Raw genomic sequence first — 19,821 nt, 5'->3', positions numbered from 1 at the left:
TTGGGATTTGGTTAAATGGGGAAAAAACGCGGACTCTTCTACCCCGGGAAATAATGTGCCTGTTGAGGATTGGGTATCATTTTACTCGGCCCAATTTAGAGCTGATGATCACGAAGCTACAAATCCCTTAGGCAATGCACTCTTGCTGACCCCCCAAAGTGAAAAACTCACCTTCACAGTTGCTGAGGTCGAGCTGGCCTTGGCATTGACCCTCAGAGGGAAAGCCCCAGGTATGGATCTGATCCCGGCAGACTTATTTAAATCTAACCCTGCCTTGTGGCTCCCTTATATAACTAGGATAGCTAACACCTTGGCCCTTGGAGCCACAGTTCCGAATTCATGGAAAGGGGCCGAAATTGTTCCAATTTATAAAAAGGGCGACAAATCCATCCCAGGCAACTACCGCCCTATCAGTTTGATCGATTCGATCCAAAAGATAGTGGCACGCATGGTCTTAGGACGGGTCCAGGGATGGATTGAAACAGAGAATATCCTGTCACCCATGCAGGCGGGCTTCAGATCGGGAATGAGCACCATAGATCAGGTTTTTAGATTCTGTCTGATCTATTGGAAGGAGGTGTGGCTCGGCGGCGGTACCATCTATGCTGCATTCATTGATCTGAAGTCCGCCTTGGATCTAGTGCCAAGGGCCAAACTATGGGGTGTTCTTGAAAGCCTGGGGTGCCCATTAGAACTCTTAGACCTCATTGTTAGACTCCATGAGGACAACTTTGCGAGGGTGAGATGGGGGGGCCAGGGACAAGTGACGGAGACATTTCCCGTAACTCGAGGTGTCCGCCAGGGGTGTGTCCTGGCCCCAACCCTCTTCCTCCTCTTTATCGATCAAGTTGTCAAGTTTTTCACGGACACCCCCACTGATGCACCAATGCTGGCTGGGATGAGATTTCCCTTACTCATCTTCGCAGATGACACTTTAATCCTCTCAAAAACACGTAGCGGACTTCAGCGGGCTCTCGACCGCTTTGAGGAGTACTGTGCCATCAACAATTTGGTAGTCAATGTGGGGAAAACAAAGTTTATGGTTTTCACAAAAAACCATTCAGTTCGTAGTTCAGTGAGGATGAATGGAGTAAACCTCGAGCAGGTCGATACTATGACCTATTTAGGGGTTACCCTCGATAGTCGCCTAAGATGGAAGGACCAGATTATTATACAACATCTTAAACTTGCCAGGCTGACTGGTTGCCTTATCAAAGAGCAAAAGGAATCAATTACAAAACGGGTCCTCCCGGCCCTTAAGATCTATGATGTTAAAATCTCTACAGCCATTCTATACGGCGCAGATCTGTGGGGCCACATGGACTTGCTTAATCTGTTCAAAATCCAATGCAGATTCCTTTGAAATTTAGTAGGCCTCCCGCAGTCAACCCCCTCGATCCCCCTCTGCTTGGACCTTGGTTCCCCACCCATTAATGAGATGGCTAGATTTAGGCTAGTGGCACTGTGGAGACGGATATGGACATCTCCAGATTTATCACTCTTTGCGAAAGAACTTGCGGAGGTCAGGTCCATTAGGGGTTCAGGGAAAATACCATGGCTTTTTGCTGTTAAATCTATCCTTAATGATATGGGCCTGGAACACCTTTGGACATCCCCTCAATCCAACACCTTTCCTTCCAAAGATGAGTTCAAATCCTTGTACTGGGCCACAACCCGCGTAAGAAGAGTTCTGCTTTCTAATCATAACAGCCTTACAGGCAGGTTCTTAACATTAAAACTTGACCTAGAGAGAGAGCCATATTGGGATGTAATAACCCGTCCGTTAGACAAGAAGCTGTACCATCAGTTTAGAGTGGGCGCTTTGCCCTTAAACGCTTTTCTAAACACATGGTCTACAGGGTTATCAACCTACTGTACATGCTGCCCAGGTCATACCGAATCTGAAGGACATTTTCTTTTTGCTTGCCCAAGGTACGGTGCACCCCGAAAGAAATGGCTAAAACCTTTGTTCCAAAAACTACCATTTAAAACATCAATGGAAGCTATACGGGTGCTTAGGACTAACACCTCCGAACTCTTTGTAGTAACTTTGGCAAAATATTTGGGATGGGCCTGGCTCCTAAGGCTAAAAAACAGCATGCCTTAGTCCCAAGGACCAAGATGTTCTAAAATTGATCATAATCTGTTTGACTATGTTTTTGCTAACTGTTTCATGACTTAGTTGCATTATCTGTACCCCTCTCTTTCCCTTCCCATACAAAAGGTCCGCTTACAATGAACTTGAACTGCAATGTTTTCTTTTTAACTTAATTTTATCTTTTTTATAAAATAATCAGGTATTTTCATTAATTGAAATTGAATTTAATCCGGTTTTATCCACGTGTCTGAAATGTTCCTCCTTTTGAATACTTTTTTTTTTTAATTTGGTGTTTAATCTCTTCTATAGCGTTGTTTTTCCTGTTTCTTGTTTAAATTGAACTAGGGAATGGTATGCCCAGATATGGGTGCTGTGCTTGCAGTGCCACTGGGTTCAAGCTAGTCTGACTGATGAGGAGTGATACCCGGAAACCGGTCCCAGAATGCGTGTTTCTGGTCCAGGGAGGGCATGGCCTGGCAGCTTGGGCAGGACTGTTCCCATGCGCAGCTGGGTCAAGACAGATTTGCATATGGCTGGGTCCAAACTGGTGTGGCGAAGTGAGCTACAGAACGACGGATTACACTCAGATCTGTGATGGGGTGAATGATTGCATTGTTCAGCATTCTGTCCATCATTTGTTCTTTTTGCATTCTTCTAACAATCAGACCCAGATTTCTTAACGTGTAAACTGGACATGTGTATTGTAAACTCAGATTTCCCTTTTGACCATATTGTGCGATTCTGAGCAAATCCCCCTACCTCTTCGTTGTCACTTTATCTGCCAAAATTTGTAGCACACGAAAACAGTTGTTTCCAGTAGAACTCAGTAATAAATACTCGGCCCTTTAAAGTTCTATTGATATTTTTACCCTGTGGCGTAATACACACTATAAAGTTATTTTTATTGAGACTGGTCTCAGCTTTCCTTAAACTTTTTTGTGTTTACTTTGGAAGCTACCCAGTCCTTCCCGTGTTGTTCTTCCAACTCCTACGTTGTTATAAGAAGAGTCATTGACCCTTTAAATCTTCCACTTTTCTTTCCTCCTCTGCTCTCCATTCTCCTGCGCCTGGATGCCATTAGTTCATGATGAAAGGGCTGTGCAATTAATAAACTGGAGGTACACAAATGCATTCCAAGATGTTTGCAATCACCCAAGCCGTGAAAGTACCACTGATTAGTTGGCCTGCTCCATTAGAAATGACCTCTTCGGTTAGAAAGGCAGGGAGAGGCATTTGCTGCTAATGCAACACATCTACGTAGGGCTACCACCTGAGCTTAGAGGGGGATGGGCATCATTTTCAGCGTTCAATTTTTACGAGTATTTTACACAAATAGCAGTAGAAATACAGTCCTTTGTGTTGCCTGAGGTGAAGGTTGGCGGAGGATACAGAACAGCTAGGTTTTACTCTAGGAGGAGATTTTACATTTGTGTTAGAAGTAGACAGGCTCTGGCAGGATTGAGATGCAGCGAGAGTATTACAGCCTGAGAGACTGCAGAACAGGTTCTCGCTCATGTGGAAGGCTTGCGATTCCAAGTGGACGTGGCACCTTTGATCACTGTGAGGCTACCAGGGGTGGGTGGGTTGACCATTGTGAGGACACCATAGGTGAGTGAATGGGTCCTTATGAGGCCCTCAGAGGTGAGTGGTTTGGTCCTTATGAGGCCACCAGAGGTGATTGGTTTTGTCCTTATGAGGACACCATAGGTGAGTGGTTTGGTAGTTATGAGGCCACCAGAGGTGAGTGAATGGATCCTTATGAGGCCACCAGTGGTGAGTGGTTTGGTCATTTTGAGGCTACCAGGAGTGAGTGGTTTGATCATTGTGGGACCACCAAAGGTGAGTGGTTTGGACTGTGTGAGGCCACCAGAAGTGAGTGGTATGGCCTGTATGAGGCCACCAGAGGTGAGTAGTTTGGTCCGTATGAGGCCACCTGAGGTGAGTAATTTGCCCTTATGAGGCCACCCGAGGGGAGAGGTTTGGTCATTAAGAGGCCACCAGAGGTGAGTGGTTTGATCATTGTGAGGCTACCAGGGTTGAGTGGTTTGATCATTGTGGGGCCACCGAGGTAAGTGGTTTGGACCTTATGAGGCCACCAGAAGTGAGTGGTTTGGCAATTTGAGGCCAAAAGATGTGAATGGTTTAGTCCTTATGAGGCCACCAGAGGTGAGTGGTTTTGTCCTTATGAGGCCACCAGAGGTGCGTGGTTTGGTCCTTATGAGGCTACCAGAAGTGAGTGGTTTGGTCCTTAAGAAGCAACAAGAGCTGAGTGGTTTGGTTTTTAAGAGGCCACCAGAGGTGAAGGGTTTGATCCTTATGAGGCCACTAGAGGTGAGTAATTTATCTATGTCTTTTCAATGGACTATTCATGTTCTATTCTTTTGTAAATTTTACTCTCATATTAGACATAGGTGGGTTTTGCCAATTTTAAAACATAGGGGCCTAAGACGATGTCGGCCTCCTTTTCTGTTTTTACACTCATTAGGAGAAGAGCAGTTGTCCGTATCAATTTTAATATTTTTAAAACTAGTCTTAAGATTTAGAAATTCAATCATGATGTAATTCACTTATCTTAATCTTTTTTGGAACTCTTTTGCACTGTTATTTGAATTGAGTAATTTATCCCTATGAGGCCACCCGAGGTGAGTGGTTTGGTCCTTAGGAGGTCACCAGAGGTGAGTTGTTTGGTCATTAAGAGGGCACCAGAAGTGAGTGATTTGATCATCGTGGGACCACCAGAGGTGAGTGGTTTGGACCTTATGAGGCCACCAGAGGTGAGTGGTTTGGTCCTTATAAGGCCACCAAAAGTTAGTGGTTTGGCCCGTATGAGGCCACCAGAGGTGAGTGGTTTGGTCGTTATGAGGCCACTAGAAGTGAGTGGGTGGGCCTTAAGAGGCCACCAGAGGTGAGTGGTTTGGTCCTTATGAGGCCACCAGTCGTGAGTAATTTTTCCCTGTGAGGCCACCCGAGGTGAGTGGTTTGGTCCTTATGCAGTCATCAGAGGTGAGTGGTTTGGTCATTAAGAAGACACCAGAAGTGAGTGGTTTGATCATTGTGAGGTTACCAGGGGTGAGTGGTTTGAGCATTCTGGGTCCACCAGAGGTGAGTGGTCTGGACCTTATGAGGATTCAAGAGGTGAGTTGTTTGATCCTTATGAGGCCACTAGCGGTGAGGGGTATGGTCCTTATGAGGCCACCCGAGGTGGGTAATTTGTCCTTATGAGGCCACCAGAGGTGAGTTGTGTGGTCCTTTTGAGGCCATCAGAGGTAAGTGGTTTAGTTCTTATGAGGTCACCCGAGGAGAGAAGTTTTGTCCTTATGAGGCCACCAGAGGTGAGTGGTTTGGTCATTATGAGACCACCAGAGGTGAGTGGTTTGGTCCTTTATGAGGCCACCTGAGGTGAGTGGTTTGGTCCTTATGAGGCCACCAGAGGTGAGTGGTTTGGTCATTATGAGGCCACCAGAGGTGAGTGGGTTGGTCCTTTATGAGGCCACCAGAGGAGAGTGGTTTGGTCATTATGAGGCCACCAGAGGTGAGTGGTTTGGTCATTATGAAGCTACCAGATGTCAGTGTTTTTTCCAGAAGCATATGTCTTTCTCCAGTATTAGGGGTGTCTTTCATAGATTCACATGCTTGAATATTCCCCGTCGTCGAAGTGGGAGTCCCACGGTAAATAAAATAGCAATAATGCTAATAAATATATATATATATAAATATATAAAGTATCATATAAATAGTAAAACTGATAAAATATGTACTGAAAAACCTTTACAAAGGTTACTAAATAGGAATGCATTAGAGAGAAAAAACTCATTTGCAACACATCAGTGTCATTATGTTAGTCCAAACTGCAGCCAATCAGGCCCAAGCACCCTCTAGAACCTTCTCCTCAGAAGCTCAAGCCCTCAGATTTTCTACCGCACGTCGTGTGAAGGGAGTCTCCCTGAGCTCTGCTCAGTTCTTTTCAACTTATCTACTCTTCTCAGTTTTTTCACAAAGATGTCAAGTAAGAAGTCTTTATTTAGACCTTGTTCCTCCTGTGGGAAATTACGTTTATTTGAGAAAGACCCTCATGACAAGTGCATTTATTGCTTGTATCCTGATCACAAGGTGGTTGATTGTAGGTTATGTAGAACTTTCAATCCTAAAACCCTTAAGGACAGGGAGGGTCGCCTCCTATTATGGCTTAAGCGCCTTCAAGATAAGGACGCAGTTGTTTCTGACGCAGAAAGCCTTCAGTCAGCTCCTTCTTCTGTGGCTTCTAAGCGTGGCAGTGTTCAGGAGTTACCTTCTCCTTTCCTGAAGAAAAGAAAGCTGGCTTTGACTGTGGCTGCAGTGCCACCTACTGCTTCTGTGCCTGTTATAACTACGCCCACGAGATCTGGCTCTCAGGCATCGTTTCCAGCTTCTATTAAAGTGGTTACACTTTTCACAGCGCGGTCGTCGACGGGCTCGTCGACGACCACTCCGACGACGAGATTGGCTGCTGTGGCTTCGTCTACAACTACAGTCACGACGACATCGGCGTCATCATCGTCGACGAGAATCTCGACGACGGCTCTCACGTCGACGAGAGCCTCTGTTTCTTCAGTCTCGTCGACGATCCCTATCATATCGTCGACGAAGAAGCCATCGTCGATGAAGAACCCATCGTCGTCAATCCCATCGTCGACGAAGGCCTCGTCGACGAGGCTCCCGGCGACGACGAAGCTCCCGTCGACGAAGATTCCGTCGACGAAGCTCCCGTCGACGAAGCTCCCGTCGACGAAGATTCCGTCGACGAAGATTCCGTCGACGAAGATTCCGTCGACGAAGGTGCCGTCGACGAAGGCACCGTCGATGTCTAGGATGCCGCCTGCAACACAATCACCGTCGACGGCCCAGACGACGTCTACTACATCGTCGACGACAGCATCATCGACGGGCTCGTCGATGAGCAAACCAGCGACAGTAGGGCCTAAGCCTTCTACGTCCACGGAGGCGCCTATAGACTTGCCGTCTACGGCGACTGCTTCAATATTGTCATCATCTACGCAGGGCTCTGCGTTGACAGCAACTTCCAGTTCTTCTTCCTATGCCAACATGCCTTTGGTGCCCTTGGACACTTCAGTTTCTGCTGTACAGTCCTCATTCAATAAAGAGGAAGATTCCGCTTTCCACCTTCAATCCCCTGCTCTACAACCACCACTCCAGTTGTTCGTGTCTGACCATGAGACTGAGTCAGTTCCAGATGACACTGTTTATGGGGATGCCCGGAGTCCATCAGATTTAATCATTAAATGCCAGGACACTTCTTCTGAAGAAGAAGAAGAAGAAGAGGTTGAGCAGGTAGATCAGCACGAAGACCAATGCGTGCAAATCCCAATGACGTCTATTCCAATGACACTTTTCTCTAACCTCCAACAAATGTTGGACGATTATAACAGACGTTTTCCACCTACCCCCCAGGGTACTCCGGTTCATGAATCTGCTGATGTAGCACTTTCGCATCAACCTCTACAAACTCCTCCAAGACAGTCGGCTCCGTCAGTGCATTTGAGTGCTCCTCTGTCTACTAATCCACTTACGGACACTGACTCAGAGCCAGAGAGAGAGGAAGGAGAGGTTTGTCAGGATTCAGATGGTGAGCAGGATCCTTATTTGGCGGAATTTGATAATTATCGAGTTCAAACACCCTCGCCGCAACAGGGCGCTTCAAGTGATTCACCTCCTGTGGACATCGCTAGTTTTCATAAGCTTATGGACAAGGCGGCGGACCGTTTCAAGTTGTCAAGGGTCCAGCGTGATGAAGACTGTTTTCTGTATGATTTCAAAAATCAGCCTTATAAGCAGGTGCATACAATACCAATTATTGAATTTATTTGGAAGGAAGGGCAAAAGATTATGAAGGCTCCTAACTCCTTGCCGGCCCAGATACCTAGATTGGAGAAAAAGTACAAGGCTCCAACTGGCTCGCCTGCTTGTCTGCTCTCTCATCCAAAGCCAGACTCAGTGGTGACTCAGGCAGCACAACGTCGTGCACGTAATCCTACAGCGCCTGTCACTTCCCCTCCCGATAGAGAGGGTCGCCGATTGGATGCAATCGGAAAGAAATTTTCGTCCATGGCTTCAACTTCAGCCCGTGCTGCGAATGCTCTCGCAATTTTGGGTCGTTTCGACCGACAAATGTGGTCAGACATGTCCATCTTTCTTGCGCAGCTTCCTGAGTCATCCAAAGTGGAAGCGCTCCAGGTCCTTCAAGATGGTCAAAGGGCTTCGGAGGAGATTATAGACTGTGCTGTGGATGTGGCGAATACTGCATTCCGTATCCTTGCCAGTGTGGCGGCGCTCCGACGCCAGGGATGGTTAAAATCTACTTCTTTCAGGCAAGAGGTCCAGTCAATGATAATTGACATGCCGTATGATGGCGAATCTTTGTTCGGTTCCCAAATCGATGCTTCTTTGGAAACCATAAAGAAGGATACCGACACGGCGAAGTCGCTTGGGTCCTTGCAATTTAAGAAGCAGCCCTTTCGTGCAGCACGGGGGCGGGGCACCTCGTCCAATTTTACCAGAGGAGGACAGTCACAGTACCGCCAGTACAATCAAGGAAACCAACGGTACTCGAATCCACAATCTGCTCGTCAACAACAATCCAGACCCTATATAGGGAAGTCCAATTATAGAGGTGCCAACAACACCAACAAACGACAATGACTTACCAGTTCAACAGGATGTTGGAGGTCGAATCTCGCAGTTCTACTCTCAGTGGTCTCAAATAACATCGGACCAATGGGTGTTGGACATTGTGCGCAAGGGTCACGCCTTGGAATTCACAGAGTTTCCTCCTCCATCTCCGCCTTCGGGTCCGCCACCTCCCCATCTAGAAGAACTACAACATCAAGTTCAACTATTATTAACAAAGGGTGCAGTCGAAGTGGTTCCTGTATCACAGCGGGAGAAAGGCTTCTATTCGAGGTTCTTCCTCATTCTAAAGAAGACGGGGGAGTGGCGTCCCATTATGGATCTGAGGTATCTCAACCTCTTCCTGAAACAACAGTCCTTCCGCATGTTAACATTGTCAGAAGTCTTGCGGTTTCTCTGCAGCGGCGATTTTTTGACTACAATAGACCTGCAAGACGCCTATTTTCATGTACCAATCATTCCTCAACATCGAAAGTACTTGAGGTTCAAAGTAGGACACAATCACTATCAGTTCAAAGTCCTACCGTTTGGCCTCAGATCAGCTCCTCGTGTGTTCACGAAGGTTCTGGCTCCGGTCATGGCTTACCTGCGTCTTCAGGGAGTCCAGATATTTCCTTACCTGGACGATTGTCTGTTGAAATCCCAATCCGCAAGTCAGCTGCATCACGACACACGCTTGTGTCTCACCCTCTTCAATTCTCTAGGGTTGACCATCAATGTAAAGAAGTCACATTTCACACCTCTACGAAGCAGGACATTCCTCGGAGCTGTTATAGACACGGACGTGTCAAAAGCGTTCATCTCCATCGAGCGGAGACAGAAGATAGTTCATCTGGTCTCCACCATCAGATCAAGAAAGTCAGTTTCAGTGCGAATGTTAAAGTCATTTCTGGGGATGGCATCATCTTGTATCGCACTGATCCCGAATTGCAGGTTACGTACCCGTCCTATTCAGGAGGAATTGGACCTACAATGGCGACAGGTGTCGGGGTCGTTCAACGACCAAGTGACAGTCACAGCTGGCATGAAGACCAGTCTACTCTGGTGGGAGCGACGGACCAATCTGAACCAAGGGGTCTCTTTCCTTACCCAGACTCCAGATCTGACATTGACCACGGATGCGTCCATGGACGGATGGGGAGCCCATCTCCTGGACCTTTCCATCAAAGGAAAGTGGACGGCGACTCAGAAAACCTGGCATATCAACTGGCTGGAATTGCTGGCGATCTTCCTAGCGCTGAAGGCCTTCTTACCAGTGGTGCACGGAGAATCGGTGCTGGTTCAAACAGACAACACCACCAGCATGCACTACATGAACAAACAGGGAGGCACAAAATCTCAGCCCCTGTCTTGTCTTGCCCAAAGGATTTGGGAATGGGCACTTCGTCACCACATTTCTTTGACGGCAGTCCATTTGCCGGGAGCGTCAAACATACTGGCAGATTCCCTAAGCAGGTCTGCGTCATCCACTCACGAATGAGAGTTACACCAGCCGACTCTGGACCTCGTGTTCCACCAATGGGGTCATCCAAAGATGGACCTATTTGCAACGCCAGTGAATCGGAAATGCCAGGCTTTCGCCAGTTGGCATCCACATCCGGAATCCAGCGGCAATGCCCTACTCATGGATTGGACCGGCCTATTTGCATATGCGTTTCCACCACTCCCACTGGTGCCAAGGACGTTGTGGAAGATGCGCAGGCAACCCTGCCGCTTGATTTTAATCGCCCCACGTTGGCCCAGACAGGCGTGGTTTTCAGAACTCCTTCTAATGTCCCAATGCAAACCAATTCGCCTCCATCCACGTCCGGACCTTCTGACAATGGACGGCGGACAAGTTTGTCACCCAGACCCGCCAACGCTTCAATTGTGGGCATGGAACCTGAATTCATGGAATTTGCCTCTTTAAGTATACCTCAGGACTGTAGAGACATTCTTGCGTCAGCTAGAGCTCAATCAACAATCAAAACATATAGGTTAAAGTGGAAACGCTTCTGTCATTGGTGCGCAGCATCCAACGTACACCCTATCAGTTCCACGCCAGAACAACTGTTACCGTTCTTCTTAAGTCTTGCTCAGTCTGGTCTTTCACATGCCACATTGAGAGTCTTTTTGGCGGCCATCTCACGCTACCGTCATGATGGCTCTACGTCACTCTGTTCATCCAGAATCATCAGACAGTTCTTTAAAGGACTTTTCAGGAAGTTCCCTCCGTTAAGGCGCCCTCCTCCAGCTTGGCACCTCAACGTGGTGTTATCACAACTTATGAAACCTCCATTTGAGCCAATTCATCGTTCAAACCTCAAGTTCCTGACCTGGAAAGTGGCTTTGCTTTTGGCTTTGACTTCGTCTCGTCATGTAAGTGACTTGCACGCTTTCACCATCAAACCTCCATATTTGCAGTTCAAACCTGATGGTGTGTCACTTCGTACCAATCCTTCTTTTCTCCCAAAAGTACCTACTGACTTCCATTTGAACGAGCCAGTTTTCTTAAAGACTTTTTTCCCGGATCCTAAATCCCCTGCGGAACAGCGACTACATTCTTTAGACATCAAACGGTGTCTGAAATTCTACATTTCTAGGACAGCCCCTTTTCGTAAATCCAATCAGCTATTTATAGCATATGGACTACTGCGCAAAGGACACTCAGTGACTAAACAGACAATAACACGATGGCTTTCTTCAGCCATATCGTTTTGCCATCAGCAGGCTGGCAGGCCTTTACCTACTCCAGTGAGAGCACATTCTACGAGAGCGATGGCGTCGTCCATCGCATTGTTTGCCGGAGTGCCTCTACACCAGATTTGTCGTGCAGCGACATGGTCCAGCAGGCACACCTTTACCAGACATTATTGTTTGGATGCTGTCAACGAGGCGGATACCGCAGTGGGGCAAGCAGTGCTTCGTCATCTTTTCAAATAAGGTGAGCCTCTTTCCCTCCTCCATTCTTGAGATTGCCTTGCTTTTATGCTATATTTTGTTCTTCTATTGTTTGGAAATATTGCAATCTCAGCTCTAGGAGGTTACTGCTATCTATTCTATTCAAGCATGTGAATCTATGAAAGACACCCCTAATACTGGAGAAGAACAATTGTTACTTACCTGTAAACAGGTGGTTCTCCAGTATTGGTGTCTTTCATAGATTCACATGCGACCCACCCATCCTCCCCTCAGAAGCTCTTTTCTCCTCATGCGCTATTATTACTAGTGCTACAAAAATCTGAGGGCTTGAGCTTCTGAGGAGAAGGTTCTAGAGGGTGCTTGGGCCTGATTGGCTGCAGTTTGGACTAACATAATGACACTGATGTGTTGCAAATGAGTTTTTTCTCTCTAATGCATTCCTATGTAGTAACCTTTGTAAAGGTTTTTCAGTACATATTTTATCAGTTTTACTATTTATATGATACTTTATATATTTATATATATATATATTTATTAGCATTATTGCTATTTTATTTACCGTGGGACTCCCACTTCGACGACGGGGAATATTCAAGCATGTGAATCTATGAAAGACACCAATACTGGAGAACCACCTGTTTACAGGTAAGTAACAATTGTTCTTCTGACCTTAAACTACTGTGTGTGTGAACCGTCAGCCCTTGAGTTCTGGTGCATAGTTCCTTTTTAGGTCTCGCCTGTCGATGCGCATGCGCATCGAGCAAGAGAGACTATGGGGGCTTATCCACTCTTTAACCAACTTGCAAGGAATCGTGGCGATTCCTTGCAGTGCCCGTGACTTTTAAGCTCAATGCGCATGCGCATTGAGCTTAAAAGCGCGTGCACATCAGTTCCCTCAGCCGCACTCCAGGCCCCCGCTCCGCCCCCTCCCCTGCCCGCCGTGTCGCATTTCTCCTCCCCCTCCCCTTATCTGCCTTCCCTCCGTCTGTTCCCTCTCCCCGCTCCACCCCCTCCCCTGCCCGCCGTGTCTCATTTCTCCTCCCCCCTCCCCTTATCTACCTTCGCTCCGTCTGTTCCCTCTCCCCGCTCCGCCCCCTCCCCTGCCCACTCTCCCTTTCTATTCTCCTTTACCACTCCACTCTGGACTCCTTCATTTTGTGCTGTTTGACATATTTCTTCTCTCATCCAACTCTTCTGCGGGCTCCCCTCCTTCCCACTGTAGTTTGCAACAAATCCATCCTCCTTAAACCGTGTACACCATTTGCCTTTCACCCCTCCATTCTCTCTCCTGTCGCTCCCTTTAAATTCCCCCCTCCTTCCTTTTACTACCACTTTCCCTCTTTGTCACAAAAAAACCCTTTTATTCACTCGCTTTTCGTCTCTTTCTCCCCTCCTCTCCTCCTATTCTTTTCCCTTACCCTGTCTTTTCTCCCCCTTTTGTCTTTCGAATCCCACTCTCTCTCCCTCCCCTCACCCCCTCTCATTCCCCAACCCATTTCAGAGCTCAGTTCCGGAAGTGCCTCTTGGCAGCCGTGAGCTGCTGGGTAATTACGCGTTTTGTAGCATTCCCAAAATGCATCTTTGACAGCTTGTCCAATGCTTCAATCTCTCCCCCAAACCTAGTGGGGCAAGTGCTTCGATGCGCGCCGCAGCGGCGCTCCAGCGCGCCGGTAATGTTTCCAACCCACTGATATATCATAAGCGCCATGTGCTGTTTTGTGGCTGAATTTTTTTTTAAAAAGGGGAGCTGATATTAAACATCATACGGTATGTTAATGTCAAGTACGCCTGGATACACATTGAAGACTTTGCTCTGACTCCAGCGTGTGGGCTACGAGCTAATTAACCTTTTCCAACCATCCCTGTATTTTTTCTGGATGTCCACTTCTAGAATGTTAACGGCGGTGCACTGTTCCGTTTGTTGATTGGACTCTGCTGAGATAACACAGCCCCCTCCCCTGCCCGCCGTGTCGCATTTCTCCTCCCCCCTCTCTCTCCCTCCCCTCACCCCCTCTCATTCCCCAACCCATTTCAGAGCTCAGTTCCGGAAGTGCCTCTTGGCAGCCGTGAGCTGCTGGGTAATTGCGTGTTTTGTAGCATTCCCAAAATGCATCTTTGACAGCTTGTCCAATGCTTCAATCTCTCCCCCAAACCTAGTGGGGCAAGTGCTTCGCTGCGCGCCGCAGCGGCGCTCCAGCGCGCTGGTAATGTTTCCAACCCACTGATATATCATAAACGCCATGTGCTGTTTTGTGGCTGAATTTTTTTTTAAAAAGGCGGGCGGATATTAAACATCATACGGTATGTTAATGTCAAGTACGCCTGGATAAACATTGAAGACTTTGCTCTGACTCCAGGGTGTGGGCTACGAGCTAATTAACCTTTTCCAACCATCCCTGTATTTTTTCTGGATGTCCACTTCTAGAATGTTAACGGCGGTGCACTGTTACGTTTGTTGATTGGACTCTGCTGAGATAACACAGCCCCCTCCCCTGCCCGCCGTGTCGCATTTCTCCTCCCCCCTCTCTCTCCCTCCCCTCAACCCCTCTCATTCCCCAACCCATTTCAGAGCTCAGTTCCGGAAGTGCCTCTTGGCAGCCGTGAGCTGCTGGGTAATTGCGCGTTTTGTAGCATTCCCAAAATGCATCTTTGACAGCTTGTCCAATGCTTCAATCTCTCCCCCAAACCTAGTGGGGCAAGTGCTTCGCTGCGCGCCGCAGCGGCGCTCCAGCGCGCCGGTAATGTTTCCAACCCACTGATATATCATAAGCGCCATGTGCTGTTTTGTGGCTGAATTTTTTTTTAAAAAGGGGAGCGGATATTAAACATCATACGGTATGTTAATGTCAAGTACGCCTGGATAAACATTGAAGACTCTGCTCTGACTCCAGCGGGTGGGCTACGAGCTAATTAACCTTTTCCAACCATCCTTGTATTTTTTCTGGATGTCCACTTCTAGAATGTTAACGGCGGTGCACTGTTCCGTTTGTTGATTCGACTCTGCTGAGATAACACAGCCCCCTCCCCTGCCCGCCGTGTCGCATTTCTCCTCCCCCCTCCCCTTCTCTCTCTTCTCTGACATGCAGTGTGCGGCCCTAACTGAAGTAGTGTAAACCCCGGCGCACAATAGCCAACACCCTCACTCACCCTCAACCCCTCACCCTCACTCACCCTCAACCCCTCACCCTCACTCACCCTCAACCCCTCACCCTCACTCACCCTCACCCTCACTCACCCTCAACCCCTCACCCTCAATCCCTCACCCCCTCACCCTCACCCCCTCACCCTCACTCACCCTCACTCACCCTCACCCTCACTCACCCTCACTCACCCTCACTCACCCTCACCCTCACCCTCACTCACCCTCACCCTCACTCACCCTCACCCTCACTCACCCTCAACCCCTCACCCTCAACCCCTCACCCTCAACCCCTCACCCTCACTCACCCTCAACCCCTCACCCTCACTCACCCTCAACCCCTCAGCCTCAACCCCTCACTCACCCTCACTCACCCTCACTCACCCTCAACCCCTCAGCCTCACCCTCACTCTCACTCACCCTCAACCCCTCAGCCTCACCCTCACTCACCCTCACCCACCCTCACCCTCACTCACCCTCAACCCTCACCCTCACTCACCCTCAACCCCTCACTCACCCTCACTCACCCTCAACCCCTCACCCTCACTCACCCTCAACCCCTCACCCTCAACCCCTCACCCTCGACCCCTCCCCCTCAACCCCTCACCCACCCTCACTCACCCTCACTCACCCTCAACCCCTCACCCTCACTCACCCTCACTCACCCTCAACCCCTCACCCTCAACCCCTCACCCTCACAACACATATTGTGTTACAATAGGTGTCACATTTGCGAAAGATAAAAATATTGGCATTGTAAATAACAAAGCTATTAATTCGCTATTTTCAAAACAAGCACATAAATAACAAATGTCTCCTTTACAATACCAATAGCTCAAACTTTCCTAAAGCGAGACCTATTGCATTGCTGTGCTTCTCTCCCCTGCTGCACTCTCCTGCTCTCTAGAGATGTGGCCTAACGACCAGAGCTGCCATCTAAGTCACGTAAATACAAAACATGTTGCATTCCAAATGCTATAGGTGTCACATTCGCGAAAGTTATAACTATTGGCATTGTAAATGACAAAGCCATCAATTTAGCAATTTTAAAAACCAACAAATAAATAAAATATGTCATTTACAAGACCAATAACTCCAACTCTTCTAATGCGAGACCTATTGCATTTCCAATGCTTGTTTCCTGACTAAGCAGGGGGGGTAAGGACCAGAAGCAAAGTTATTCCTGGGCATTTACTGATCAGCACGAAACCTAGAATTGCTAGAGAGGGAGATGACCCACTGCTGACACCATCGCCCCTTTGGGACTCTAATAAAAACCAATTTCTAATGTTAGTTGCTTTCTACCTCTGTTCCTCCATTGACAGTGTATTAGGACCCATCTTCAGAAATATCGGGTCCACATATGCACTCTATAGATTCTTATAATATAGAAAAATGACAATTGGCTCATTTTACAAGCCTTGTCATGTGGCTATGAAACTGCTGTTCTTCGCTTCATTCTAATTAATTGGTTAAAAACAAAGAAAACAATTGATTTCACTGTCTTCCTTTTAACAATGCCACTGACGGCAGGCTGATGAGCAGGAACACTGTTCAAAGACCTTGTGAAATCATTCTCCAAGAAGCCATTTATTGTTGACCTAAAAAGTGGGGTATGATTTGTTTTGGATCAGCCCTGGTGGAATTTCCATCAAACCACTTATAAATGGATTCAGCAGTAGGACACGGTATGTGACATTGTACTTTAGGATCCAATGCACAAGGCATACTCTCCAGAAGTCTGACATGTGGGGCCATATCCATCAAGATACCCATTTGCGATTCTCAAATAGCGATTTTTAAGAAATCGCTATTTGAGAATCACAAATGAGTTTGTATGTACAAAATCGAATTTTTTTTGCGATTCCTTAGAATTCCCTAATTGCGATTAGCAAATTGCGAATCTCAATTAAGGAATACTTTCCCATTAATTTCTATGGGCCAGGAGGCCCATAGGAATGAATGGGAAGTAATTCTCAATTTGCGATTCGCAATTTGCTAATCGCAAATTAAGAATAATTTCAAGGGTGCAGGGGTGTCCAAAGGACACCCTGTTGCACCCCTGAAATATGCATGGGTGCACATGTGGCGCACATACATGCCCCAAGGGCATGTATGTGCGTCACATGGCACTTTGAAAAATGCAAAAATTTGCATTTTCAAGGAATTCGCAACTTACCACCAACTAGAAGTTGGTGGTAATTTGCGATTCCTTAAGGGCATTTTGCAAAAATTTTTAGCTACATACATTGCATTTAAGGAATTGCAAAATTTGCGATTCCTTAAATGCAATTGCAAAATAGGGAACCGCAAATTTTGCGATTCCTTATTTTGCACCAGTTTTGCATCATACATTCCTTTTAGCAAATTCGCATTCCCAAAGGCCGAAATTCTGCGAATTTCGGCCTTTGCAATTGCGAATTGGCATGATACATTTGGCCCTTGGTCCCGTAAGATTGCGCCTACATTTGGATGAGATTTTTTACTTCTCAATCCTAACAGCAGTCCAAGAAGTCTTCGACACTCAAACATGTCCTACTTTTCTCCAAGGAGTTGATAAATGTGACTAAAATCTGCATGACATTTCTTAAACATTTTCTTCATGGGAAATTATTTTTCTGCTGCATCAGTTCCGCGTTTAGTCAGAAACATTAGAGTTTCCTGATGTTCACTTACAATTGCAGGGTGGTCCACAGAAGAACCCCCACAAAACCATCCCTAAACTTCTTCAAATAGCAAGTATTCTCCAGAAATACTGTTTTTGTTCAAATGGCTCTGAAACATAACAAGACACCTGTCCTCTTTCTGTGAATCAGGATTAGGAGTGTGTATTTAGACGCTTCTTTTGTGTACCTAGGCAAAATATGTTGAGAATCAGGCATTTTATGCCCTGGGCCAAAAATTGGATAAATATTACTGTTTAAATTAAAATGCTAACTGGAGCTACTAGACAACAACAAACAATTCCAAGCTGCCATCGACTGGGCTTTGCTCATTAGCAGTTTCTTAAGTGCGAAAACCTCATATCCCATCCATGGCTCCAGTAGAACCACTTGTAACTGGTCGACTGTCATTTCTGCTACTATTGGAACATTTGCTTTGAGACGTGCATTACCTCTTTCTTTGCAAATTTAGAACTACCTGCTGTCTGCCTGTTAACGTGTCTTTTTTGTGCAGAAAACAATTTTGCTTGTGGGTTCACATGTGATGTTTCAGGGAAGGGCTATTTCTTTCATTTACATGTTTGACAGTAATTATGAGTTGCAGTCTGCGACATCCATCTATGCAGTTCATTCCTTTGAGGTACATTCTCAATCTTGAGAGTTACAATTCGCGCTGTTGTATGCACTTTTAATTGACCGCGCTTCACCCCCTATTCTGCTTGCTGCATTGTACTAAAGTAGGAAAAGTTTGCAGTTTTAACAGTTGTGCATTATGCAGGGATGTAGACTGCATTTAATCTGCACTGACGCTGTATCGGGTTTGTGAAAGGGGGGGTGGGGTGGTCTCATGATTTGCAAAAGAAGAGTGAAATAATTTGAGCGCGTTTTAGATGTGACAGCGCGTGCCCGAGCCGGGGCACGCTAGGATAGAGTTCTGCAGCGCGCGCCGCGTGAGGCCAGGCTGGCTGTGTGTGCATCCTCCAGCTGCACGTCTGGCGGAGGAGGGAGGGCCAGGCTCCGGCTGCCCGGGCTCCGCGCCGGGTTTTGCTGCGCTCCCTCGCGCACAGGCTGGAGCTCGGGGTTTGTGGTGGGGAGGAAGCGACGGGCTCTCTCAGTTGTAGGATGATGCAGCCGCAGTGGAGCCTGCGCTGGGACTGAAGGAAGGGAGTGAGGGCAGCGGAGGAGGATGAAACATCCCAAGTTCCAGCGGGGGAGCTCCGGCAGCCGGGCTGGGGTCAGAGCCGGAGAGCAGCAGCGGTGCAGCGGCAGGCAGGAGGCGTGCTCATCGCCGGCCCAGCGGGCGCACGCCTGCTCCCAGTGACTGCTGCCTGCTCCCAGTGACTGCTGCCTGCTAGAGACCCCCCACCGCCAGTGGGAGCGTGCAGGGAGCACAGTAGCGGCCCTCAGGGGGACGGGGGCCCCGGTGACCCGGTGAAAGTTTGTGTGCCTGTCATGCAGCCGGGCCGCTGAGGCAGCGCTTTCCTCACACTGTGTCTCGTGTAAACAGCATGAGGGATCCCTCATGTGTGTGCACTGCTCCTCCGAGGATGGCTGGGTACGGCAGGATGGACCCTCTGCAGCTTGCTGTTAGCCCCGTCAAACGCCTGAGGACTGAGTACCCTTTCCCCTCTCTCTTCGCAGAGGAGGCCTACCAGAAGCTGGCCAACGAGACGCTGGAGGAGCTGGACTGGTGCCTGGACCAGCTGGAGACCCTGCAGACCAGGCACTCCGTCAGCGAGATGGCCTCCAACAAGGTAGGACCCGGACTCTATCTGTTACCCCTTCCTGCGGGCACTGCAGGCTGGTGCACACAAGCACGCTAACCAGGGGCAGGAGGGTGCACACAGGGGACCCCTGCACACCTTCTCATGCACAGTATCAAAATCAGAGAAACTACCGTTCTCAGTAGATGCACGGATCACATGCTTAAAGCTGATCACACTGGGCATGCTCAACACACTCTTCATGCCTGTCTCAGAACATGCTACACACACACACACACACACTCCATGCCATAGACATTGGAGCTGAGCAACAGGAAAGCACATTCAGTATTCACTCGGCCTATTTCATTGTAGCACTGGACAGTAAATGGGCACAAAGTACATGCAATTGGATACATACATGTCCTGCTCTCATGCATCATGCTGCTTATCTTAGTGAACATGCCACTCATGTATGCACTGATCACTCTGTACATTCAGGATTATGAACTTTGTGCTAGTCACACAGGGCAAGATAATCACACAGGCCACACATATCGCATAAGACATACGGTTCACACTTCATAACAATGTAAATACAAGACTGGCAGGTCGAGTTAGGCATAAACATGA

General features: G+C 47.8%; 1 protein-coding gene across 3 annotated transcripts in view; it reads left to right on the top strand.

Moving 5' to 3' along the window:
- The window catches only part of PDE4D (phosphodiesterase 4D), a 1,324,573-nt gene that overhangs the window by 1,135,352 nt on the left and 169,400 nt on the right, over positions 1-19,821 (top strand). For all 3 annotated transcript variants that reach the window (XM_086960668.1, XM_086960666.1, XM_086960670.1), the window contains exon 6: positions 19,127-19,239. In XM_086960668.1, coding sequence (XP_086816794.1) covers positions 19,127-19,239 — 113 coding nt within the window. The remainder of the gene's footprint in view (positions 1-19,126; positions 19,240-19,821) is intronic.

This window comes from Lissotriton vulgaris, chromosome 3_1 (assembly GCF_964263255.1).
Source record: "Lissotriton vulgaris chromosome 3_1, aLisVul1.2, whole genome shotgun sequence".
Taxonomy (NCBI): domain Eukaryota; kingdom Metazoa; phylum Chordata; class Amphibia; order Caudata; family Salamandridae; genus Lissotriton; species Lissotriton vulgaris.
This window is presented reverse-complemented; position numbering and strand designations above follow the sequence as displayed.